Source organism: Cricetulus griseus, chromosome 7 (genome assembly GCF_003668045.3).
Source record: "Cricetulus griseus strain 17A/GY chromosome 7, alternate assembly CriGri-PICRH-1.0, whole genome shotgun sequence".
NCBI lineage: Eukaryota > Metazoa > Chordata > Mammalia > Rodentia > Cricetidae > Cricetulus > Cricetulus griseus.
In genome coordinates this window covers 27,038,272-27,065,530 of record NC_048600.1, presented here as the reverse complement: position 1 = coordinate 27,065,530, position 27,259 = coordinate 27,038,272, and the positions used below count along the sequence as shown (strand labels likewise).

At 47.5% G+C, this 27,259-nt stretch overlaps 1 protein-coding gene across 3 annotated transcripts in view; it reads left to right on the top strand.

The window, feature by feature from the left end:
• Grhl1 (grainyhead like transcription factor 1) overlaps positions 1-21,372 on the top strand; it is a 49,363-nt gene extending 27,991 nt beyond the window's left edge. For 2 of the 3 annotated variants that reach the window (XM_027424686.2, XM_027424688.2), the window contains exons 9-16: positions 4,243-4,401; positions 9,553-9,604; positions 10,249-10,388; positions 11,568-11,605; positions 13,756-13,847; positions 14,105-14,190; positions 16,321-16,385; positions 18,048-19,569. In XM_027424686.2, coding sequence (XP_027280487.1) covers positions 4,243-4,401; positions 9,553-9,604; positions 10,249-10,388; positions 11,568-11,605; positions 13,756-13,847; positions 14,105-14,190; positions 16,321-16,385; positions 18,048-18,162 — 747 coding nt within the window. In that variant the 3' untranslated portion in view covers positions 18,163-19,569. Of the gene's footprint in view, positions 1-4,242; positions 4,402-9,552; positions 9,605-10,248; positions 10,389-11,567; positions 11,606-13,755; positions 13,848-14,104; positions 14,191-16,320; positions 16,386-18,047; positions 19,570-19,966 lie in introns of those variants that run through there. The other variant, XM_027424687.2, reaches the window with a different exon arrangement.
• Positions 21,373-27,259: the final 5,887 nt, after the last annotated feature.

Sequence of the window (27,259 nt, the reverse complement as noted above, 5' to 3'; positions counted from 1 at the left end):
ACTATGGTATAATCTCAAGGGGTCCCATGTAGTGCAGTTCAGAGACACAACTGGAATCTCAGCCTGGGCTCACCCATTCTTACAGAGGTGTTAATTCTGAGAAAAGTTCTTACCAACTGAGGGTTGCTATGGCCTTGTTGAATAGCAAGATCTGTGGGTAGTGAGTGTTCCTATCCCATAGGTCTGTGTCTCTGTAAGACACTTTGAATTAAATCATGTATTGGGGCGGGTTTTATAACCCCAGAGTTTTGAAGCCGAAGGAGACCATAGGTGCACTGAAGTATGCCAGTGTGGAGGAGACCAGTCTCTTCACAGGGTGGTGTGATCCTGTTTGATCACATGATTGACCGGGAACACCAGAGGGCAGTTCTGGCGTCAGACCCACCCAAGCAGAGGTGTTCCAAATCCTCAGCCCACGTGACCTGTCCCAGTGGGCCACATGAGGGATTCCAGCATGGCTGTGGTGTGAAGCAGTGTTTGAGAGATGCAGTCCCAGGGCTTTTGTGTGCAGTAGCTTCCCTGGAGTGCTTGTGGGGAGGAGGGAGGACACAAGAGATCTAAGTGTCTACCATGTTCCCAGTCCAAATTGAATGAGGTTACATGGCACCTTTAAAGTAACAGTGTTTATAGATAGTAGACACTGGTGAATGTATTTTCATTTATTTGTGTGTGTCTGTGTGCTTGCACGTGTATGTGGAAACCAGAGGTTGATAGTGAGTGTGCCTCCCTTGGTCACTTTCCACTTTATATTTTGAGACAGTCTTTCACTGAATCTGGAGCTCACCAGCTCTCTAGACTAGCTGAGGGCGGGCAGACCTCAACTCTCCTCTTGTCTCTGACTCCTGAGCACTGGGATTATAGCATGTGCTGCCATGCCCAGGTTTTAGGTGTGTGCTGGGGCCCAAACAGGGGTCTTCATGGCCCCAGACTTGATCATTTTATCTGCAGTAAAGACATTAAGGCTTGGGGCCCATCCTCTTCATCCACTACGGACAGAACATCACAAGGATCTAGAGTTGGAAGTGACCTGGAGATCCCCTGCGTTGGCTGGTCATGTGACAGCAGGGTCCAGGGTTATATAGCACTAGTTAGGGACAGAGTGGGGCCAAATTTGCTTTGATTTGCAGATCAAATCCTCCTCTGGTAAGCACCTTACCCCCCTCCCGCCCCCAGCAAAAACCCGGGGGGGGGGTTGCTTTTTTGCTGGCCTTTGGTGAATGCCTAAACCAGCTTGGGTATCACTTGGTTTGGCCCAGGATGCCCGTGATGGCCTGAAATATTCTTCCATGATGCTACTGTGTGGGAAATGAGACGTAGTAAGTGCTGTGCTATTTTCTCTGGGGTCTTCAGGCCACTGCCCTTCATAGAGATGTGTGTCTGTCTCCCACGTTGTCCTGACCAATAGTGTGTTATGTTTTACCTGGTCAAGTAGTCCAGGATGACTCAGCCCTTTTGACAACCTTTGGAGTCTTCTGAGTTGAAAGGGATTTTCATAAATAGGAAGCAGATGTGTCTGAGTAAGAACATGGAAGCAAGACTGTGAGGCAGGGCTTGCTGGAGGCTCTGTATTAAGGCTGGTCCTGGGCCCTGGCTGCTAGGAACAGAGGCTTGAAACTGGGATGCAGGGGAGGCAGGTTTGGGTTGCACTACTGTGATATTCTCTTGTCAGGGGAATGGCCCTGTGGGTCAGAGGCTTCTAGGATTTGGGGAGCCACTTTTGAGTTAGGAATTGTGCCACATGGCCCAGGGTGACAGAAGTTTAGATTTTAACATTTGGCTGGAAGTTGAAATAAAACTGCCTTTTTTTTTCACCTTTTTTAAATTTTATTTTTCCTTTTCAGATTTCTTTTCTCTCACATTTATTTATGTATCACAGCATGCATGTGGAGGTCAGAGGTCAGAGGTCAGGGAGCCAGTTCTCCCCTTTCATCCCGTGAGTTCTGAGCATTGACCCCAGGTTGGCAGGCCCGTGGCAGGTACCTTTCTTTAGCTGCTGGACCATCATCTCACTGACCCCGGTTCCACAGACCGTCTCCTATCCCTCATTCATGTGTTTTTGGATTCATAATATTCCTTTAGATTATGTAGAAGAAGGCATCCAGTCAAAGCGCGGAGTTTTCGGTAAAGCAGTTCAGAAAAACCACGAGCCACTTCCTGCTTGTGCATCTACACCTAAGTCTTTAAACAAAAAGAAAGCCGAGCTGGGAAAATGACTCAGTAAAGTGCTTGTCATGCAAGCTGGAGGACCTGGGTGTGGTGGTGCACTGTGCCTTCGTCACTTGGTGCTGGGGAAGCAGAAAAAGGGGGCTGTCTGGGGGTCCCTGACTGACCATTCTAGCCTAATCAGTGAGCTTCAGGCCAATGGCAGACCTGTCTCAAAGGTGGCAGATGGTGTTTCGAAGGATAACACCTAGGTTTGTCCTCTGGCATGCACACACACAAGTTGGTTTTGGTTTTTTGGTTTTTTTTTTTTTTTTTTTTTTTGGTTTTTTTTTTTTTTGGCACGTAATTTTCTTTGTTTACTGGAAATAATTAGAAAACTTTTTGAAGCAAGATAGCACATTGCCCATGTGTGAACAGTCTGGAGAAAAGGGATACATCTGGGCACCTTCCGTCCCGACCTCCACCCAAAGGACCCAATCTGTGGGATTAGGTCAGTGTGGGAAAGGAGATGGCTTCACCTAGGTAGGAAAGCACTTTGCACCAGGGACAACCCTAACAGCTCCTGGAGCTCAAATGTGGAGGGACAGCACCCCCTTCTGGACACAGGGATAGCTCTAGAGCGTCTGAAGAGCACCAAATGTGACAGCTGAATGTGACAGCCTGTATGGAGAGACAAGTTTTACATGGAGGACAGGTTCCCACGGGACCCTCATTCCTGGACAGGCAGGAGGTGGGGGGCTGTGGTGTGGACCTGACCAGATCAGTAAGGCATCTGGCAGGGTCAGCATGCAGTGGGACTGACAATGTCCAGGGACAGTGAGAAAGATCTGGAGAGGAACAGATGAGGAGTGATCTTCAGATATTCAGATCACACCCCCAGGCTTTTTAGGATGTTCGACCCTTTCCCACTTAGGCAGAGGAGAGTAACCCTCAAGCCACGCCTTGCGCCCTGCCTGGCACTGGCCCTTTGTCACTGTGGCTCTAATTCTCTTTCTCTCCAGTTTCTCTTTCTTGTCCTCTTCTCTTTCACCCAATGCCCCTGTAGCACACAGTCCCCATCGAATACCCACTTACAACCCAAGGCCACCCCTGCTTGTGTCTTAGTTGAGCGGGACAGCAGTGCTTCTGGTCCTTGACTGTTGGGGCCTAGGCACCCGAAGGAATCCCCGGTTGTGTGGAATTGCCTATTTTAAATAAACCTGTGATTCTAATCCTATCCACTGCATGGTGCCTATAAATTAATTCAAAGCCAGTGGCCTGGAGAATGAAAAGCATCTGGACCACATCAGACAGATTCAAACCCAGAACCACAAAGGGGGAACGGGGCATGTTAGCTAACTATGCAGAACCATAAAGGGGGAACAAGGCGTGTTCACTAACTATACAGAACCATAAGGAGGGGATGGAGCGTGTTCACTAACTATACAGAACCATAAAGGGGGATGGAGCATGTTCACTAACTATACAGAACCATAAGGGGGGATGGAGCACGTTCACTAACTATACAGAACCATAAGGGGGGATGGGGGTGTTCACTAACTATACAGAACCATAAGGGGGGGATGGGGGTGTTCACTAACTCTGCAGAACCATAAAGGGTGGTTCCAGAGAGGGTGCAGAGCTGTTCCCCAGCAGCCAGGAGACATGCTATGGTGTCCCTGGTAACTGACTTTAGCCATGGGGGCCACATTGCTTGTCCTAGCTGACATCCAAGAGTGAACCTGGAAGTAAACAGCTTCCGAGCTCCCCCTCTTCTTCTCCACGCCTATGCTCAGACCTGCTCTCGAGATTCGTCCTCCGCTGCCTCTAAGAATCATGAGCGTCCCAGCTAGATAGATGGTCCTGGGTAGTAGAAAGCAGTTTGAGCAAGCCATGGAGAAGAAGGTAGTAAGCATTGCCCCTCCATGGCCTCTGCTTCAGTTCCCACCGCCATGTTCCTGCTCTGACTTCCCTTCATGATAAGGTGTAATGTGAGGAGAAAAAAAGATTCATGACAGGCTCTAGTGTCCATCATTTGCAAAGGCCGGGCTGAGCCAGTAGCTGGAGTTGCCACTCATGGAGGCCTGTCTTGCTTCACAGGTGTTCATCTCCGTGAACTGCTTGAGCACCGACTTCTCTTCTCAGAAGGGTGTGAAGGGCTTGCCTCTCAACATCCAGATCGACACCTACAGCTATAACAACCGCAGCAACAAGCCAGTACACCGGGCCTACTGCCAGATAAAGGTTTTCTGTGACAAGGTGAGCAAACAGCAGGCTGCAGGCTTCCGGAGGAGCAGCTGAGGGGTGCACCCTTCCCCAACAGTGCCTGGCACTTCCTTCCACACACAGCCGCCAACCTTAAATGGACACTTAGCATTTTTACCCTTGAATGAAAGGAAGCTAGATTATAGAAGGAAGGGGAAATACTCACTTGAACTAAAAAAGACTGAGAATGATTGGATGCTAAGTTTCGTTGTGTCTGATAAAGGATATGGACCCAGTCCAGATCAGTAACTACCATGCCGACTCCCTCCACCTGACTTGCCTCCCAGAAGGCCCTTAGGCAGGCAGGCAGTCCCCAAGATTTCTGCATCTGCTTCAAGTTTCTCTGGTGCAGCTTTTTGCCCCCCCCCCCCCTCCCAAACACATGGCTGCTTTTGCCTGGTGCAGAGCCAGGGTTTCTGTTCAAGTCAGACTCTGGCGAGGCTGTTGGATCTGACCACTGGAGGGAGCCTGGGACCTTCGCCTTTAGAGAGCTTTCTCAACAGCCTGCCAGATCAGGCTCATCTTCAGGCCAGGGTCTCTACCTGTAACAAATGATCACAAATTCAGCGGCTTAAAGCAACACTCTGTTATTATCTTTCAGTAGCTCACTCTTACTGAACCGACATCAAGGTGTGAGCAGGTCTGCATTCCTTTCTGTCTCCAGTCTGTTTCCATGCCTTTTCCACCTGCGGGGTGCGGTTTGCAACCATGTCTGTCTCAAGCCTGCAGTGGCTCACACCGAATCCCTCATACCCACTCTGCATCTTCATTATGCCTCTGTTTTATTCTGCTTTCTGGTCCCTTGTCATCACCTCCTTGGCTGGCCTAGGATCTTGTCCCCATCTTCCAGCCAGTCACCTAGCAGCCTTCCCTCCCCTTTTCTATGTAATTGGCTCCTTCCCAGGCCCCAGGATCAGGTGTGGAGCTTAATGGGACACAGGTGCTTCTTGTGGGCTGCACTTGGAAACAGTGAGTCACAGCTGGTGGGCACGTGCACTTGTGACCTAGGTCAGGCTCTTCCCATCTGACCATATTCTTCCCTAACCCAGAGAAAACCTGGTGATCCAGGTGTGTAGCACCGGCACCTGAGAGGCCGGGAGAATTGGGAGACAGGCCAGCCTGGGCTACATGCACACAGACATTTTCTCTCTCTCTCTCTCTCTCTCTCTCTCTCTCTCTCTCTCTCTCTCTCTCTCTTCCCTCCCTCTCTCTCTCTCAAAGAGCTACCAGGATATTTACATTTACATTATCGTTTTATAAAACTAGAGAAGTTGCAGTTTTATTCAAACCTTTTGTGATGTTTCTGTTAAATCTGACTAATAATGTCCCTGGGTATTCTTGAGAATTCCTGAGTTCATTTTTTGAGTGCCATGAAGATTTTTTTTTCTACAACTGCCTCAGCTCTCTGATGCCCACCTGCAGCCCTGACTCTGTCTGCTATGCCATTGCCCCACGTTTTAGTGGTTGCCTTTTGATTGCCTTCCGCTAGCTCTCAGAGCTCTTTGAGTCTGGTCTCCACTTGTAGTCAGAAACTAGAAGTAAGGCACTTTGGGATGTCTTTTGATGTGTGGACATCCTAAGGAAGCTGTACCATCTCTGTTATGAGCTGCTTAGCTGGTTTGATAAATGAGTTTCTCATCTCTCAGGAGCAGCAGCCACTCAGCCCATTTTCAGAGAAAATATGGGCAGAGTTTGGATTTCTAAACAGTGGAACTTGGGCCACTGCTTTTTCTATTGTCTCACTGGCCCATCCTTATGGTTTCTGACACTGTCTTTTGTAGCCTGTGCCTGTTATAGAAGCAACAATGACCTTGAATTCCTGAGCCTTCTGCCTGTTACCCTGAGTGCTTAGCATAAGACCTATGCCATCTCACTGACACCCCCACAGAAGTCAGTCTCCTAACAGCCCTAACAGGCAGCAGGTTCTTTAGGCAAGCGTTTTGGGACAAGCCCTGCTGTGCCCAAGCATATTCCCAACAGATGATGGTGAGAGTTCAAAAAGCTTGTGGTCAGTTGGTCCCCATACCATCCCAGAACTTCCTTTAACACCTTGCGGTACCTGAACTGGGAATGAACCCTTCAACTCTTCTGTGTGAGAAGCTTTTATTCCATGTTACACTCTTGTGCTGGGTGTAAGGTCTGTCTGTCAGTTCACAGGTGCTGCAAGATTGCACTGCTGGTGAGGCTTCAGCCATCCTGGTCTTTTCTATGCATATGATCTTCCTAACTCTTAGCAAGATTTTCTCTTCCACTGGTTGTGAGCATTTGAGTCTGATAAGGCTGCATGTCCTTGAGTTTGCCGAGCATCTGTGTGTTCGTGGCTTTCACTGGGTTTTGGAACATGTCTGGCTGTTGTTTCTTTAGATGTGCCTGCTCCTTCCCTTCTCTGATGTGCTTTGAGTTTCACTGATGGCCTATTGTAGTCGTTGTTGTCCTTTGGTTTTTCTTACTTCATCCTAGATAGTTTCCTTTTTTTTCCAGGTTTTATTTTATTTTATTTTATTTCTTTTAAAGATACAACATTCATGCCGGGCGTTGGTGGCGCACGCCTTTAATCCCAGCACTCAGGAGGCAGAGGCAGGTGGATCTCTTGTGAGTTCGAGACCAGCCTAGTCTACAGCCTAGTCTACAAGAGCTAGTTCCAGGACAGCCTCCAAAGCCACAGAGAAACCTTGTCTCGAAGAAAAAAAAAAAAAAAAAAAAAAAAAAAAAAAAGATACAACATACTGCTTCCATCTGCACACCAGAAGAGGGCACCATATCTCATAACAGATGATTGTGAGCCACCATGTGGTTGCTGGGAATTGAACTCAGGACCTCTGGAAGAGCAGTTGGTGTTCTTAACCTCTGAGCCATCTCTCCAGCCCGATAGTTTCCATTTTTATGTCCTAGGTTTGTTGATCCTTTGCCAGGTCTAAACCGATAAACTGAACTCCATCTGTTGGCGTTTTTATCTCTGAAAACCCAAGCTGGACCCATTTTCCATCCTGTCTCTACTCAGCTAGCAGTGGGTTGGGTTTTGCTGTTGGAGGTGATAATTGTTATTTGTTGTTTTTGGTGGCAGCAAACATAGGGTCTTGTGCATACCAGGTAGATGTTGTCCCACTGAGCCAGACCCTCAGCATAGGCTTAGTTTTTCGATAGCTTTTGAATGACATCACTGGCTTAATGTCTGTGCCTGGTACCCAACTCTGGGTCCACTTCCATTGTTTGAGTTCCTTTCTGCTTGGGTAGAAATCTATCTGTCTTGCTGGGTATCTGGCCTTATGCATTTTGCCTTGCTGCGGCTGGGTGTTTTTATCCCTCAGACTCTTCTTCAGGTTTGTCCTCATTAAGTTTCTTGGAAACAGTTTGATTCATTCAGATGTCATCTTATGATCCACTCTGGACCAGTTTCAGGCCCATTATTCTGCACTACTGTGCAGGATTTCCTGGGTGTTGGCTCGGTGCCCTGTGAGAGGAAAGCTTTTTCCAGTCCAGTTGGTGGGAACAGACAGTATGTTTACCCTTTATGCAAGTCAGGGTAGTGTTCTCTGTCTGGGGTGGTGTTTGGAGTAACCTCTTTGCACTTGTGTACTTGGAAGCTGCTGACCACTCAGGGTTGAATCTCCTTGTGCTTTGTTGTCCTTCCTCTTCTTCAGCTGGGACTTGGGAGGGAGGCATCCCCTGAAGGGCTTGTACCCCCCACCCCTTTTCTGCAAGGACTGTCAGACTCCTTGGTTCCTAAGTTTGGTTTGGTCCTGTCATTTCAGAATAGGGTGTGAGTCTCTATCTTGACAGGAGCCCAAGTTCCTTGTGTGTATGTGTGGAGTGTGTGTGTGTGTGTGTGTGTGTGTGTGTGTGTGTGTGTGTGTGTGTACACAAGAGTTCAAGCACTCGTGTGTGTGTGTGTGTGTGTGTGTGTGTGTGTGTGTGTGTGTGTGTGTGTGTGTACACAAGAGTTCAAGCACTCAGAGGAGGAGGCTAGAGTTTGATGTACTGTGTCTTTCTTGGTATATATTGAGTCAGGATCTCTTACTTGAACCCAAATTGCCAGTTTGGCAGCTCCTGCTAGCCAGCTTACTTCAGGAATGCACAGTTTCTACCTCTTGCTCACTGGGATTGTAGGTAGGGCTGCAGTGTCCACCCACAGTTTACATGGGTGTTGGGGATCAGAACTCTAGTCCTTACCCTTGTACTGCAAGCAATTCTTATAAGGAGGCTGTCCATCTCCCATGTTGTACATCTACCATGTACATGTACAAGGTGTTAGCACCTTCTAGAGCAGGCAGGAGGTTCTGTGTTGTTTTCAAAGCCGATCCTTATTGTGTAATGAGGCCAAGGATCAATGAGAGGCCCTTCACTTCCTCCTTCCTATTAGAGAGTATATATGACAGAACATAAGCCAGCAGTTCCTACCTCGATGGGGAGCTGTGAAGTCACCTGTCTGCACAGTGCAGAGACGGCATCACTAGACAAAGGAAACTGAGTCAATGTTACATGTTAATGTGCCAAATTGTGCCCAATTTCAGGTCATGGGTTTCACTAGTAGAGTTCATGTGAATATTTTTGTGGACTCGGTTGCATGATACAGCCACTCTGTGCAGTTGATATGCATGGCACAGGTAAGTCCTTTTACAGGACACAGCACAAAGACCATTAGTGACATTTGTTTTTGTCATCAATACCTGATTGTGTCTGTCACTCATGGGCACCATGTCTTTGGACAGAGCCGTTGCTCTCTGTGATGACATTGGCCACCCAGGGAATATTCATAGGGCTAAATTTTATTTTTGTCTTTGATGGCCCTTTCATATGAGATAAGAGGAAAGGTACCCACACCTTTGGTGGGCCAGCTTCACCTTTAACCTCGCTGCATCTGTTATCAACAGGAATTTTGCTTTATTTGTGTTTAAAATGTTCCCTGTGGTTGATTTCATGTAGCTAGAAATGATTTTAAGAAGTTATGAAAGTGTTATTAGATATGTTAATTGTAGAAAGGGGGTTCCATATGACATTTCCATACATGCTTATGATGTACTTCAGTGAGAGGAGTGGACTTGTAAGAAGAAACAGGTGTGGCAAGCCCTGTGATGGCACTAACTTCCAGAGAGCCTAGTAGTTCCCAGTGGACCTGACCGGCACTCTTGTCTCCTTTGTCTGCAGGGAGCTGAACGGAAAATCAGGGACGAAGAACGAAAGCAAAGCAAGAGAAAAGGCAAGTGCACTGACCCCAGGTCCCCAGGAATGGCTGGCAGTGGCGGCAGGAGACCTGCTAGCCACAGCCTGGACCCTGGGGAGTACAGGCTGGATGGGGGAGAGACTGAACTGGCGAATGCCAGCACTAAGGTCTTCACCAGCAGCTGCTGAGGAGGGCAGAAGCTTGCCTACAGAACTGCAAGCCAGTGTCTTGGGCTATCCTGGGCTCAGGTTCTTTTTGATGCTGGTTCTAGCTCACTATGTTGAAGTTCCTTGGGCGCCACGTGTACTGATTCAAGTCTCTTTATTCAAGAAGACATCAAGCCAAAACACAGGCCAGAGCTAGGTTATAGAACCCAGCAAGCGTGGCCAGAACAAAAAGGGGCCAGGGTCCCCACGTGCAGCCCCTTAAGAAGCTCCCTTACGTCACCCCGGCTTTCCTTCACCACGCCCTTATGGGCGAGTCCCGGGTCCACCTGGTACCTGTCCCAGGACTATTGGGCGGGGCTAGGGTGTCTCCCTACACTATGTACACCAGACTGGCCTCCAGGTCACAGAAATGGAGCAGCCTCCACCTCCCAAACGCTGGGATTAAAAGACATGCCCCCCACACAGTCAGCCCATAGCTATAATCTCTTGGTGGCCTCTGTTTTTGCTCCCCAGTTTCTGATGTTAAAGTGCAACTGCTTCCCTCACACAAACGGACGGACATCACAGTGTTCAAGCCTTTCCTGGATCTGGATACCCAGCCTGTCCTCTTCATCCCTGATGTGCATTTTACCAACCTGCAGCGGGGCAGTCATGTAGGTACCAGCCTCCCGGGAGATGCTGCAAGATCTGGCAAAAAGAAAACAGTGACATTTTTCATAGTCAGACCACAGTGGCCCTTGACCAATCAGTGAGCTCTCTGGAACTTTCAGTCATGGTGACATGATACCCAATGCAATCAGATGGTAAATGGTAAATTGATCTGAAGATGCAATGCTGGACCTGTCAACCTCAGTTCCACATGTGTTCTTTCATGTTGTAGCTCATTGAAAGGTGTTAAGAGTAGCATCACATTTGGAATTTGAGTCTGTGGTCTTGTAAGTTCAGCTTGGGTGACACCTGTGTCAGAAGGCCGCTTCTTATAGTTCCCATATGTTGATGTCATTGACATGTGCCATGTGCTCTACAGCCATGTCTTGGCAACCCATGCTAATTTTTGTTGTTGTTGTTGTTTTTCAAGACAGGGTTTCTCTGTGTAGCTTTGGAACCTATCCTGGCACTCACTCTGGAGACCAGGCTGGCCTCGAACTCACAGAGATCCACCTGCCTCTGCCTCCCGAGTGCTGGGATTAAAGGTGTGTGCCACCAACGCCGGGCTCAACCCATGTTAAATTTAAAAGCCAGCCACACCCTGCTTTGTGGTTCAGGAGTTTCAGGAGAATGTGGCTTTTCTTTTTATACTGAGGTCTGGTAAATTCATAAAAGAGACCCTGCCATGCACTTAGTGGAAAGATTTGTAAGGGACTAATGAGTTTTCAGAGGTGTTGCCAATACTCTGATTCTAGTGAGAACCTCAGGGCGAGCTGGAGTCCGCAAGGTTTTTCTGTAAAGGGGCTGATGAATGCTTCAGACTTTGGTGATTTGTGTCGTCCCCTGTGGGCTATCCCATTCTGCCATTCTGTTGCAGAAGGAGCCACACACAGTGAGTGACTGAATGAGTGGGACGTCATTTCACTAAATGTTTACATCAGCCAGTCTCCATCAGGTTTGGTCTCAGGCCACAGAGACCAGCCCCTGAGTCAGCGAAGTTGAAGAGAACTGTAGAAATCTGGGTGTTGAAAGATGTGACTACAGGATTGTGTCTTTTAGAGGATGGGTTTGGTATTAGGCTGGTCACATTCAAAATTATCTCCATTTTGGGACAAATTTACTTACCATCTGAAATATCTGAACAAGTTTGGAAAGCAATCTGAATCTTGTGTTTTTGGCTTTAGGTTCTTTCCATCCCCTCTGAAGAACTGGAAGGTGAAGGGTAAGGTTGATGTTTTGTTTTAATCTAATCAATTCAAACTCACCAAAAATGTAGAAACAATTCAAAGAACTTGTTTTCCTCAGTGCTGAGCTTAAGTTTCTCGGCCAGGTGTGGTGGCACCTACCTGCCATCCTAGCGCTTGTGGGATGATGCAGGAAGATGTGGATTCAGGCCATCCTGGACTACACAGTGAGTCCCAGGCCAGGACATCATAGCAAGACCCCTCAGAGCTGACCCAGAGCCTCACCATTCCTGAATATCAAGTGTCTGTCTCCTATTAACAGGGACCTCGCTTATATCCCACAATGTGGAAGGGAACACTGCTGGCTCAATGGCAATCCCCATTCAGGTCTCACTGGTTGTACGGTAACACCATTACGCAAGGCCAGATTCTGTTCAGAGCCTCCCTGGTGGTGTGTCTTTAACCACTTCAGTCTGGGATAGCCTGCTTTGACTAAACTTTCAGCCTGCAGTTGAGGCCTCACTGCGCACTCCAGATGTGTGTATTGGCAGGACTGCTTATGGCAACACTGCCCTCTGATATCTCCTTCCCTTGACACCCCACTCAGTTTATCTCATTCCTGTGACCATAGTGACCACACAACTAAACCTCTGCTTAGATTTCTTCCCTTTTGTCTACTCTGTGGAGACAGTGTGCTGTACCCTGTAAATACCTTGTTCACCTCCAAACTTCCAACTTTCTCACTCATTAATATTAGTACTGGGCTCTGTCTCTCACTTTAAGCTGTAGCCTATCCCTTCCTCTCACAGGGATTCACTGATTGCCTGTGTTGACACAGGGCTTCCTGTCCCTTGGAGCAGCCCTGCTGCTTTTGACTTGCATTCAGTGCTTTCCTTGGCCAGCCACAGAACCAGTCTTTAAGAAACACTGGTTCCCCATAGGGGAGGCAGTGTGTAGAACCCAGGACAAGGGATCCCAGATGTCCCTCTGAAGTCTCGATGCTCCTCTCTGTAGATAGCCTGCTTATCCCCCTGGGCCCTGTGTGCCGCAGTCCCCTGCTGTTAGTATATCCACAGCCTATGCAGACCCCAGCCTAGCTTATCCTTCATGATGGCTTCGGGACTGAATTTTGAAGGAATAGTAGGGTCTGATGTGGTCATTTCTTTTTCTGCTCACACAAAAGTGCATGGAGATGAAAAGATGGAGATGGAGCGCAGCTGCTGGTGGCTTCCTTTGTCTTCCTTGCATCTCAGTTTTGGTTTTGGCTTTTGAGACAGGGCCATACCCTGGCCCAGGCTGGCCTAGGACTCACTGCATGGCCCAGCCTGGCATCTGGCTCAGGAGCAGCTCCCACCTCAGGCTTCTGAGTGTTGTGATTGTAGGCACAAGCCCCCACGCCTGCCTCTTTTGGCTCTTTTTCTGATTTCCCTCCTCTCTGACTGGCTCCCAGCCCACATTTGTTGCCACTAGGCCTGTGCCACCAGTTCCATTCATGGTGTCTCAGACATGGCTCCTGCAGGCGCCTTTACCAAGTGCCTGTTAATGACCGAGGAGCTGAGGTGAACTGATACTTCGAGGCCTGTTCTGAAAAAGCACTCGCTGTCCTTATTTCTGTTTCCTTGCTCACTTCACAGCCCCTCACCAGAACACATGTCTTTGCCAGCTGTGGCTCAGACCTGAGAACTTTCTTCTCAGGCTCCTTGTCCATTCTCCCCTGGTATTTCCATGGAAGCCATTAGAAGCTACACTGTGATTGTCACCCAAGCCTTCTAATAGACTGTCCTACCTATGGGCTTGGAATTTCCTGCAGCTTAGACCAGACATTTTGGGCACAACTATCCACCTGACACAACTTGTAGAGAGAGTCTCCTGACCTGTGACATAAAACCCATGATTCCTTAAAGCCGAACACAGGTTGGCAGCCTGCCCGCCTAGGTGTGTCTTGTGTCACAGCAGGTCTGTCTCTGCTTTCCTATGCTTAGTGCTGAGTTGATGGAAGCATGTCTAGCTATGGAGCCCATCCAGCATGTCATTTGGGTGGCCTAAGCCTAATGAGCTCTGCCCAGGTTGTCATCTGGCTTGGAACACATAAAGGATGAAAGGAGTTTAAGTCTGAAGTGCCGTGACTGCCCATGCAGTTCATCACAGTTGAAGGGCATGACCTAACTGTGCTTTGACTCACCCACAGGTCTGTCTTGAAAAGGGGGCCATTCGGAACCGAAGATGACTTTCTAGTTCCTCCACCTGCTAAGATGACCCGGACAGAAGAGCCGAAGAGAGGTGTGTGGGTCCCAGGGATAGATGGGAACTCTTAGCCAGCAGTGAGCTCATGAACTTGGCTTCTCTGCCTTCACCCCTGCAGGGTATGGGGAGAAGCAGAGTTCAGGGGAAGCTGCAGCTGGGTCCTGGGGCTCACACTGTGGTGGCGTATGTTGCTGTCCCTTGTGGGACTGTGTCTGGCCATCTTTAGTACCTGTGGCCGTTTTCATGAATTTCACTTATGCGAATTAACTCTTTCCTCCCTGGCCCTTACTCAGTGCTGCTGTATGTCCGAAAGGAGTCAGAAGAGGTCTTTGATGCCCTGATGCTCAAGTCCCCGTCTTTGAAGGGCTTGATGGAAGCAGTAAGTAGGACATGCACCATGGTCCCTCTGTGACATTGAAGGGGCCTCACAGTCCCCTGAAGCATTTTATTAGGCAACCTGATTCTTCTGTCATGCTGGAACCTTGACCTCTTTCCCAGCCATCCTTTGTATGCCTGTAGCGCTGCGTGCATCTGACGTGCCTTGGGCATCCTTGCTTGACTGCAGGTCTGTCTATCCTTATGACCAGCCTGGAGTTGGTAGGTGGATCCCTCTGTCATTTGTGTCCTGCTGAATTCCATTTGTGATGGCCTAGGGGGCAGTTTAACTTTTATATTTTTTTTATGTTTTTTTTAAGATTTATTATATATACAGGGTTCTGCCTACATGCCAGAAGAGGGCACCAGATCTCATTCAACGTGGTTGTGAGCCACCATGTCGTTGCTGGGAATTGAACTCAGGACCTCTGGAAAAGCAGTCAGTGCTCTTAACCTCTGAGCCTTATCTCCAGCCCTAACTTTTATATTCTTGATTAAAAGAAAATTCATGTAGCAAACCACGTAGAAGTTGACAATAGTAAAGCCTTTAAAATGTCATCCATAAACTAGTTGTTCAGTTGGACTTGGGAGCAACATCTGTAATTTCCAGAACTCTAGAAGCTAGGACAGAAACATGAGAATTTGAGATAAACCTGTCCCCAAACAAAAACTCCAACTCCCAGTTCACCTCTGCTCCTCCTTGGGGCCCCAGTCTGCCTCTGCACCTTCCTTGTCTTTGCCAACCATGACAGACCTTATCCAGAATACATCTGAGAGGATGTAGTGGTGTGACCTGTGAGGGCCACCAATCCCAGGAGCTTACAGAGGGCTGCACTCAGCTGTGCACATGTCCCCATGGGGGTGTCAGTAAGAGAAGCATGGGAGGACCCACCACCAGTCCTTACAAACCACAGAAATTTTGATCTCAAAGTAATGCATAATTGAAATTGGACTAGAAAATGCCCCTTAGCTCCTTTGGCAACTGCAGTATGCCGAACCCACTTAAAAAGACTTTTAAAAACAAACACACAAAACTCAGGTCTTGCTGTGTAGTCCAGGCTGGTCTAGAACTCACTAGCCCACTCTGGCCCCAGATTCCCCATTGCTGGGATTTTAGAATGGGCCACCACACTCAGCTTTGTCCAGGTGCCATTGTAGGCGCTGGAGCTACCAGAGTAAATGACACAATCCCCAAAGGAGTAGTCTGCTCAGATAGGAAGACAGAAGACAATGAAATAAGCTAGAAATCCACAGGTAAATGTTCAGATACAGAAAGTCTAATGACGGTGCATAAGTCAAATGAGGTGACAGTGGGTCCCGTCATCCCTCCATGTGATCCTCCATGCTTAGATTGGCCTCAGCTCAGTGATCTTCCAGCATTAGCCTCCTGGGTGCTGGGATCACAGGCATGTCCGCCATGTTGGATTTTGCATTCTTTAATGATGGTACAAACTTTTGACTTAATATCATGTGACCTGTCCATGACTCTCAAGGATGAATACATGCCAGCAGCGTTTCCTGCACGGGGTAGGCCTGGTGTGCACCATGGCTTCAGTGAGCAAAGCTGACGCAGTATTGACTCCTGGATGGAGCAGAGGTGGTGGCAAACAAGTCAAGGAGTTGTCACGGGGAACTAAAGCCACTCTGTGCACACAAGGCCTCTGAATCACAAAACCAAGCCTTGTCACATGGTCCTACAGATGTTTCTTTCAGTCAATTGTCTTGCTGACATCTGAATTAATTAGGGGAAACACCAGCCCTCTCCCTCCCCCTGCTGGGACATAGTCTGAATCTTTACATTCTCTTTGTTCAGGCGTCTTTTAAAAGCAGGAGGCTGAAATATGGGCTGTGGTGGCGTACACCTTTAATTCCAGCAATTAGGAGGCAGAGGCAGGCGAATCTCTGAGTTTGAGGCCAACCTAGTCTCCAGAATAAGTTCTAGGACAGTCAGGGCTACACAGAAAAACCCAATATTGGGGAGGGAGGGGAGTGGAGCAGGACAGGAGGAATTCCAAATTTAAGGCCAGCTTTGGCTATAGTAAGTCCTTGTCTCAAAACACACACACACACACACCAGAGGTGTGGCTGTTTTTTAAAACTTTGACAACAGCATTCTTATTCTCTGTTCTTCTAGATCTCAGACAAGTATGATGTCCCCCATGAGAAGATTGGGAAAATATTTAAGAAGTGCAAAAAAGGGTGAGTAATGACCTGAAGACAGTTGTCCATAGCACTGATGTCATATGCTTTCAGTGGCAGGCAGTCCAGAAGCAGCCATGAAAATTCATATGTTAAAGCTTGGCTTTCTGCTTTTATTTGTGTGAGAGAAAGTGGAAGAGTGATTCAGGGTCACACTCTGTAGCCCAGGCTAGCCTGAACTCATGGCAATACTCCTGTCTCAGGCTCCCCAGTGCATGGAGTGTAGGTGTAAACCACCATGCCTTGCCTTCTTTTTCTTATAAAATTTGATCAGTTTGTTTTTTTTTTTTCTGTGTCTGGCAGTGGTGAAGTGACTCCACACTCCAGGGTGTACAATGAAGCTGATTTAAGGATGTCAGGGCCCTCCTTTCCCATCACCAGCCAGGTGTGAGCCTGGACACATCCCACACCACTCACCTAGTTTCCACCTCGTGTTTTTGAGATGAGTTTTAGTGTTTATCAGTGAGGTGTCTCAGGCTCAGAGGAGGAAGGGCTTATACGTAATCATGTGGTTTGGTGATGTAGAGCTCCATGGTCATGTGGTCTACTGATCTAGAGATCCGTGGTCCTATGGTTTGGTGATTGTGGAGATCCATGGTTGTGTTGTTTGATGATTGTGGAGCTCTGTGGTCATGTGGTTTGTAGATGTAGAGCTCCGTGGTCCTGTGGTCTGGTGATGTGGAGTTCCGTGGTCCTGTGGTTTGGTGATTATGGAGATCCATGATTGTATGGTTTGCTGATGTGGAGCTCCGTGGTCATGTGGTTTGCTGATTTAGAGCTCTGTGATCCTGTGGTCTGGTGATGTGGAGCTCTGTGGTCCTGTGGTCAGATGATGTGGAGTTCCGTGGTCCTATGGTTTGGTGATGTAGAGCTGTGATTCAATCCAGTTATGCCTTTTCTCTTTCTTCTTGAATGCCCTACTGTAGGTTGTATTTTCAAGCTATAGAAAATTGCTTCTTGCTCAGAAATTAATTTTTAGTGTATTTTATTTGTGTGCATGTCTATGTCATAGTGCACTTGTGGAGGTCAGAGAACAATTTTCAGGAGTCAGTTCTTTCCTTCTACCACGTGGATACCAAGGGTGGAACACAGGTCGCTGAGCCATCTTGCTGGCCCCAGTAAATTACAATTTTTAGTTGCGTTTTAGTTGAAGTGTTTATGCTCTTTGGCATGAATAAGCAGCGTATTTGTCTTATTTCTAAACCAAATGCTAATTGGAATTTTCTAGATGAATCTAACAGGAAGGGTTAAGCTTTACTGCTTTGTTTGAATGTTGAGGGTGGCTTGCCAGGAAGGATAATCAGTCAGGTGGCTGGGACTCCATGAAGATGAGTTCTACTGATTCTAACGTAGAACAGCCCATATTGGGTACCATTTAGTGCATGAACATCCAGGCCGGATGTGGTAAAACAGGCAGTGTTTCCTGTCTGCCTCTTGCTTCCACCACTGGGATCCTGAACTTGGTTTCCTCCCTACCTGGTTCTCATTGGTCCTTGCCATAGGCACCGTGGGGCTCTTCATCTTCTGAATGAGGCAGTCACAGCATAAGAGGGTGTAACAATGTCCCCACAAGTCACAGCCACTCAATACCCAGCTAACAAGCAAATCCAAGCCTCCACACCCAAGTAGGATGGTGGGGACTCATGTCCTGTCTTTGTCCAGGATCCTGGTGAACATGGACGACAACATCGTGAAACACTACTCCAATGAAGACACCTTCCAGCTGCACATTGAAGAAGCTGGTGGGTCATACAAGCTCACCCTGACAGAGATTTAAAGTGTGGGGTGCTCAGCCCTCAGGTATGGGAATTCCATGAAAGTGTTCCATAGAACTTATAGTTTGGCCAGCTGAGGAGCCCTGGCACTCACCCTGCCAACACCTTGAATATCAGGGAAGGAACCTTTCACATAGGAGATGGCGCTGCGTGTAGCATGCTGTGTTGCTGTTTCCCATGTGATAGAAATCATGCGTTGTTGTGTTTGAGTTTCTAAGAACCTTGTACCGGATAGAACAGACCGTGGGAACCTTTGGGTTATCTGCTACGTTACTTACCAAATCTGCCTATAGGGAGATCTGCCTATGTCCACTATAGTGGTGGGCTGCTGGCTGGCAAAAGTCGGGAAGGCAATAATAGCTTGTCTTTGAGGACTCTGTGTTCTTGCCTGGCCTCAATCTAACTCCAGCTGCCTTGGGGAGTAGGCCTAGCCCTGAGCAATAAAGGATTGAGCCCTCTCCCTCCACCTCTCCTCATCTGATGTTTACTAAATAGGGTGCGTTCCTAGAATCTTCCTTGCAACTTCCTTGGACATACCAACTGCCTTTCTTATGAAGAACCTGAGTGGGTGACAGTGTGAAGTTAGTTGAGTTAAAAGCTGCGTTGTATATAAGTGCAATATCTTTTTGAAGGTCTGCCTGTAAATGTGTACATACATGTCTGATATAAATATAATATATATATATATGTATGTATGTATGTATGGTGTCTGTGTACAGATAGTGGGGGCGATCAGGAAGATCTGCTTTGAAAAACCCTCCCCAGAGAAGAAGTTAAGTTATTTTTGATAATGTGGACCAACCAGGTAGAATACATTTTCCCAAACACAAGCAAGTGTTCCCTAGCAAAAAGCCATCTCAAGCATCAGAGCCGCCCGCTCTTGAGATTGTCGCCACCATAGGGGTTTCTGTGCCCTGAGTGGAGCTAATGGAGGGAGGACTCAGCTGCAGCTACTATATGAGGTGTGTATGCGAGTGTCAGCAAGCTGTGCCCATGCAGTGTCACAGCTGTCATCGTGAGCCAGTGATCACCCAGAAGTTGGCCTACTTCCGAGAGTACTGTGTTTCAGAACTTTCAAGCTTAGCTACCAAGTGCTCTCATGAAAGCCCTCATGGATTTACATCACTGTGGCAGGGGAATGTTTTGTACACACTAAATATTTAAAATGAACTTTTCAATGTAATTTTATAACAAATCCTGTAACAAATACAATTGCGGGTCTCTTTAGGTTCAGGGAACTATAGAATAGGTCATTTGTATGAGTAGGATTGTTAGCTCTATACTTAGGTAAAAATATTCTAATGAAGTATGTGAACAAAATATCTGGTTTTCTAAGATACGGGATACGGGTCATTTAACACTATTTTATATTTTGTTTTACAAAATAAATTTTACTCGTTTTAATTGTATAATTGAATGTGTTTTAAACTAAAGGGATTGAATTTTATATGTCTATTTCACTCAATGTCAGCTCTTGTTATTCAGTGTGACTCCTTCATCCTTTTCCTTTGCCCTGACTAACCTGGAACTTGCTATGGAGCCCAGAGTGGCTTCAGACTCAAAGCTCTGCTCCCCAAGTGCAGGGATTAAAGGCATGCATGACCACAGCCCAGCATTTTTTTTCTTTTTTTAAACTCAGACTGCCTTTGAACTAAGTCTTCTGCCTCAGCCTCTCCAGCCCTGGGATTATACGCATGCAACACCATGTATAAAATATGCTTTTAACTAACATGATGCAGTTAATGAAGCCAACTCCCCTGGAAGATTTCCTGTGATTTCTATGTATTTTCCCACTTTCATCCTTAGGCTGGGAGTCCAGTCCGTGCCCACAGCTGGGACTACTGATGACTCGGTGGCTCGGGTCTGGCTTGGGGAGCAGAGTTGACAGCAGTTACCCTGTGCTAGCCCTTCTTCCAGCCTCCAGTGCTGCTGTTGGCTCCCTCCTCACTCAGCTCTGACTCAGGCTGAGTGAAAACTGTCTAGTAAATGGGGATTGCTAAGAGATACCTGAAAGAATGGCTCAGGGAAGGGCAGTGTCAAGGGGTCAACAGGCCCGGCTGGGAGGGCATCACAGAAGAAGGCCAAGTGGATCCCCACATGTGGAGAACTAGCTGCACCTTGGGAGTGCTGAGAGGATGCGCCTTGCTCTTTATTCCCGTGGCTCCATGTGCTCCAGGAAAGGAGTCTGTGACTGTCATCCTGTTAGTGACATTCTCATCCCACCTGAGGTCACCACCAGTGCAGCCAGGCTTTGATCCTTGTCCTCTGCCTCCTGGGGTCAAACCAGATTGTGCTCAGGTCTACTCTGTCTTGTGTTCGTGACCACTGACCCTGCACTCTGAGCACATGACTCCTGACCCTGAACTCCTGTAACTGCTACCCATTTCAAATCTATGAACCAAATACAAATGTAACATCCAAAAAAAGGAAAAAAGAAAGAAGGAAGGAAAGGAGAAAGAAAACTCCATCAGCTACCAGAATGAACTTCACAGCTCTATGACAAGGCAGCTGGAGGTCTTCCCTAAGATAACCACAGAGAAGGTCCTAAGGCAGAAGAGTTTCTGGAGTAGGCTATCTAATGGAATCAAGATACTGCTGCCTCCACCATCCCCATAGTAATGAACACTGGTAGAAGCATGAACTGTGAATAGGGATGTGGAAAATCTTAACCACTGGACATTCCTAGTAAGTGCTTCTAATCAAAGAGCTGCAACTAACTACAGGACTTTTAGACAACTTGAAAAGCCAAGAAATAGAATGGTGTTTGTTTGGTCTTAAGGGATAAAACGATGGAAGAGAAAGATGTGTTCTGGGGTCCAGAGACCTAGTTCAGGTGCCATGTAGACTCAGAGCTCCTAGGTCTGGGCTGGTAGGAGCTGTGTCTCCTACAGCAGCAGATTTCCTTGGCTGGACATCAGATGGAGCGCCTCATCCTGTGACTGAGGTACAACCATGAAGGGTGTCTATTAATGTAAAGATATTGCCTTGGGGACACGGGAGTCTGTACTTTGGAATGAGGACATGTGTGAAGATTGACTAAGCTGGAGAGAGGTGACTCCCCATCCCCAGTGACTACGGCCTCCCTACTCACAGTGGTATCTATCTGCCTCAAAAAAAAGTATTCCATGATTACAGGCCATGTCCTGTATATGACTGCCATAGTTCCTCTTTGTTATAAATACAGCTGTGCATAGATCTATGCATGATGCAAATCTTTGTTTTCTCTTCTTGCTTATCCCCTTCCCATACAGCGTAAGACGGAGAGACTTTTATCAATATGTGAGAATTGTACTTGCACATCACAGTATTTAAAATGTGGATTATTAGAAGAGTGTGCATCACTCCTGGGGGAGAGGATTGGGGTGTTTGGGGCTGTATGAGACAAGGCATGTCTTTGGAGATGAAGTGTGGTTTAGGGTAATGAGTGTGGGTACTAAATTGACAAAGGGGTGGGAGGAGGCTAAGAATTCCCAGGAATCTGGCAAAACTTCACTTCTGGCAGCCTCTGTGAAATTGTTTCTTGAAGAGATGAGTATTGGAGATATGGTGGCATGCCTGTGATCCCAGCACTTGGGAGGTGAAGATAGGAAGACCAGCAGTTCAAGACCAACCTCAGTACATGGTGAGTTCAAGGCCAGTCTGGGCCACATGAGACTGTCACTGCACTACAGCAGGAAATATATCTGTAGCAGCGTTTGAATCCCTGGACCAATGAGGAAGACACCACTCACCAACCTGGGCTTGCACCATCCAACCCTTTGAGAGCCTGATTAGAATGAGGGAAAGGAAGGAGTGATCCATTCTCTCTCTTAGGCTGGTGTAACCCTTTTTCCTGCCCTCAGATACCACTGCTCCACTGATCTGCCTTTTCCACCTCCCCACCCCCACCCATTCCCTTACCGGACCCCCACATACAGTCTCCAGACTGAGACTGCATTAGCTCCCCTGGGTCTCCAGTAAGCAAATGAGTGTTGGTAGACCTTCTCTGCCTGAATAATTCTGTGGTCCCCACCCTTACTTCCTCTTACACGTACGTGTGTGTGTGTGTGTGTGTGTGTGTGTGTGTGTGTGTGTGTGTGTGTGTGTGTGTTTGCACGCACATTAAAGAAACAGTGGAAGATAACTAACTATATATGGTTGTATGGAGACACAGGGCTGTCCTCTGCCCACTCTCAAACCATCACCCAGATGGGATTATTGCCTGTTTATTTCTCTCACAGAGGGGTGGGGAGGTCATGTGACCTTGGGGCAGAGCTAGAGTATATAGTAAGAGGGAGCTCCATCTCTGCAGGTATGGAAAAGCTGCCACCCTACTGGATGAAGACTTTCTAGTGTGGCATCCTGTAGGAGGAGCACTCTCACTCCTATAAGAAACCCCTCTCCAGTGCTCTGAGGAAGCCCAATAAACTCACAAGAGTGAATTTTGGTGGGTGTGATTGGGGCCTTAGGAGAAAGACATTATTTGTGTCTCCCCTGTAGAAAGACTTTTTAACAACAAGAGATTGTCTACACATGAGTATGAATAAATAGCTTGTCTGGTTATCAGTTGATCTATTACTGATATCTGTCATCTATCCCTATCAGTTATATAGCTCCTGCTGTTTCTCTGGAGCATTGGAAGTCACAGATCTCATTTCCAGATGAGCAGCCCACCTTCCTACTTCCTAGCCTAGATAGTGTCTAGGGTGACCCTCTGCCCAAGGCAGATGATGCCTGTGTTCATTCTACCAGGGGCTTGGCTCGGCTATGCAGGGAGGTGGCCCAGGTAGAAGCCCTGGTTGCCACAGCCCTCGTCTGGCCTCCTTGAGCCTCGGGTCCCTGAGTTGCTGTAGTTCACGCCAAACAGGCTAGATTCTTCCCTGGCCTCCCCCACCATGTCTGTGTCATATAGGAGAATAGTGAGAGAGTGAACTTTTGCACAGCTGTGCCCAGCAGCCTGCACTGGTACGGTTACCAGGGGCCCACATGAAGCACTGAAGGCTGAATCAGGACTCTGGAGGATGGCAGTGCTCCCGGGGCCAGCAGCCTCTATCCAGGAAGTCCCCAGGGAAGAGAGAGAAGCCTGTGTCCATTATCAGCTCCGCCTTAGAGTCTAGAAACAGAGCATAAATGGATAAAGTCATCGTCTCCATTTCTCCCCAGGGATCATACTTGTCACACAGCCACAGACAAGGCTGTCATCTCTTCATCCCCAGAGCCTTCATGGGAAAATGAAGAGCCCTTCTCAATGTCTACCCTCTCCTGATAGCTGCCTCTTTTTCCATTTTTATTCTATGGGAGCCCACCCTTCAGTCAGCAAATGCCCAGTCCAATAAATACTTCCCAGCATCCCTTTGTGTCTCATCACTCCTCCACTGCCTCTGTCATAGCTCTCAGGGGCCTTGGCTAGCTGCTAAGGAGACTTAAAGAGCCTCCGCAGCCTGTCTCTCAACCTGGCAATCATGTTCAAGCAGCTTTCAAAGGGTAAATAGTTAGGAGGAAAGTGCCAAGGAGCTCTGGGCATCCAGACAGACTGTTGGTGAGGCTGGGGAGGTGGCTAAGTTGGTAAGATATGTGTCTACCTTGTAAGCATGAGGATCAGAGTTTGGATCCTCAGGAGTTCTGCAACCTGTGACTATAATCCCAGTGCTGGGAAGGTAGAGAGACCCAAGGATCCCTGGGAGTTGCTAGCCAACCAGTCCAGCTGCATGGAAGATCTGATTCAGTAAGACCCTGTCTCCAAATGAAAGGTGGGGGGCAATGGAGGAAGATACCTGATGTCTGACTCTGACCTCTGCACAATGCATGCCCTGGATACCACAAGTACACACACACACACACACACACACACACACACACACACACACACACACACCTGTGCTGTTGATGAAATCTCATTGCCATACCATCAAATTTTTTTCAGGTGTTTCCCTTTATTTCTTTGAACTTAAATGTTTTAAGTTTTACAGAATTGTGTTGTGTCTTTGTGTACACGCATGTGTGAATGTGGGTGTTCATGTGCCACAGTGTACATGTGGAGGTCAGAGAACAACTTTCAGGAGTCAGAAGGCTACCATGGGATCCGGAATAGAACTCAGGTCATCAAGTTTGTGTAGCAGGCGCTTTGAACTCACTGTGCCATCTCACTGGTCCCTTTGAACTCATTTAAAGTAGTTACTTAAAGAATTGTCTAATTAGCCCCATGTCTGGGAAAGCCCAAGAAAGCCCTAATGTTTCCAACCTGTGTGTGGGCCATACTTTCTCATTTCTTTTCATATTTTGTCTTTTTTTTTTTTCATACTGCCTTTAGATTGTAATATGGTGTAACACCTCTAGGATGAGATCCGCCCCCTTCTCATTGTTGCTGTATCTCTTTGCCAAGTGGCTTCTCTGAGCCGCTTCTGTGCTGTGCACTTCTGTGTGCTGAATCTTGCTCACTAGCTCGGTGGTGGCCTTCAGGTAGACACCAAAGTCTTTGCCGAGGAGCTCTGTGGGGAGCACAGCTCACTGTCACATGGGTAAGCTATGAACAACTCCACTTAGCCTTCGCTTTCTCCTGGCTCAGGGCCAGAGGTCAGCTAGAGGTGGGATCCCAGGGCCTCCCAGGGCCCTTCCCTGATCATGTGCCTTTGTGAATGTGTTTGACTTTCCAGGTCCCCAGACCTTGGTTGAGCTTTGCAAAGCACCCATGCCCATTCATTGTCCAGTGTTCCCTTGTTAGCTTCTATTTTTTACATGTGAATATGGTGTGTGGGAGGTGTGTTTGAATGTATGGGGCACCCATGTGAGAATGATACGCAAGCACCTATGCCTTGTATATGTAGAGGCCAGAAGTTGATAACATGTCTTTAGCTCTCCACCTTGTATACTGAGAGCAAAGTCTCTCACTTGAATCTAGAGTTTGCTATTTGGGGTATCGTATTAGCTAGCCAACATGCTCCAGGGACCTCCTGTATCTTCTTTCTGAGCCCTGGGGTTACAGTGGATCCCTATAACCACCCAACATTTACGTGGGTGTTGAGTAACTGAATTCTGGTCCTCAAGTTTGCACGACAAGTGTGTTCACTCACTGAACCATCTCATCTTCCTTTAAGCTCCTTGGTTAGCCTAGTGTCTGCTCTCTCAGTCATGAAATCAAGCCACTTCAAAATATTTTTTAACAAAAGTCCCTTGGGGAATAGTGGGTGACCTTCAAGTTGGTTCAAGCAAAAGCAGCCTTGCAAATAGGGTTTCCAGAGAACCACCAACAGGTCAAATGATAACAGTTCTCCCAAATGGAGGCTCTCTTGGAGTTCCAGCCCCTGCAGTAGCTAACTGAGCCATCGGGAGCCGAAGAAGACAGTGGACTACTACACAGCCATGAGGGAAGGAACAATAAACTGACATCACTCAAGGGGCCTTGAGTGTGAGGAGTTAAGTCAGACCACAAAGGGAACTTACTGAATGGTCCCATTCACACAAAATTCTAGGAAACGCAAAGCAGTCTACTGTTCCAGAAAAATCTGTAGCTGTCTGGGATGGGTCCTCCTGGATGGAAATGTAGTTTCGGGGTAAGACAAAACTCATTATAATTGGCGAAATTGCAAACCTTAATAAGAGCAGTTTGGGTACAGAATTATGTATCTTCAGTTAAGATACCTTTTGTTAATTTTTGGTTTTGCTTTATTTTGTTTGAGACAGGGTCTCATTTGATAGCCCTGGCTGTCCTGGAAATCAGTGTAGACCAGGCTGGCCACAGATATCCACCTGCCTCTGTCCTGCTATGATGAGTTTAAAGGTGTGTGTCATCGTGCCTGGCAAGGCAAACTTTGAAAAGTTGGATCTACTGCCTATTAATAACTGAGTCCCCCACCCAACCCAACCACAATACCACACTATTAGATGACAGGTCCTCGCTAACTGGTTGTTCCCACGTTTGTTGAGTTTTCTGAGGTTGGCAGATACTTAGGCCAGGCTCTCCGAAAGTGCTTTTTGGAGCCCTGCTGGTCTGGAAGCTTGAGGGCACCTTGGCTTGGGGGTAAGGAGGTGAGAGGGCAGGAGGCCTTGTGTTCTTTCCTTTCTGTTGCTGTGGGGGGGAGACAAAAACAAACCACCTTGGCCAAAAGCTACTTTGTGGTAGAATATTATTTTAAGATGTGTTACATTTGTTTATGCTGTAGAACATTTGTTTAATGATGGAAAGATGTGTTACACTCTTTTATGCTGCATTTAACTCTGTGTCTGTGTTACTGTGCCTGTCTAAAACACCTGATGGTCTGATAAAGAGCTGAACAGCCAATACTGAGGCAGGAGCAAGGATAGGCGGGGCTGGCAGGCAGAGAGGATTCATAGGAGGAGAAATGAGGAAGAGGAAGAACAAGGAGAGGAAGACATCAGGGGCCAGTCACCCAGCCACTCAGCTACACGCCAGAAACGGAGTAAGAAGGAAAGAAGGTTCACAGGAATAGAGAAAGATAAAAGTCCCAAGGTTAAAGATAGATGGGATAATTTAGATTAAGAAAAGCTGGCAAGAAACAAGCCAACCTAAGGCCAGACATTCATAACTAAGAATAAGCCTCCATGTGTGATTTATTTGGGAGCTGAGTGGTGCTCCAGCCCCCCCCCCCCAAAGAGCCGAAAGAGTAACACATCACGCAAGACTGCTTGGAGGTGGGAAGGTTTTATTTCACCTTCCAGGTCACAGTCCATCCCTGAGAGGAGTCAGGGTAGGAACTCAAGCAGGAGTTTGATAGAAACCATGGGTTACAACTGCTAGTTGACTCACCCACAGGCTCATGCTTAGCTAGCTTTCTTACATAGCCCAGGACCACTTGATGGTGACACCCACAGTGGGTTTGGCCCTCCTCCATTGATTCATACAGCCTGGGACCACTTGCATAGGAATGGTAGCATCCACAGTGGGCTGGATCCTCCTTCATTGATTAATAAGATAATCAGACATACCCACAGACCAACCTGATAATCCACAGTTATTGGATTAAGACTTCTCAGATGACTCTAGGCTGTTGCTAAATTGACAACTAAAGTTAACTAGGACACCTTATGACTGGGTCAGGGCTGGAGAGATGACTCAGTTAAAAGGACTGGCTGTTCTTCCAGAGGACCTGGGTTCAATTCTCA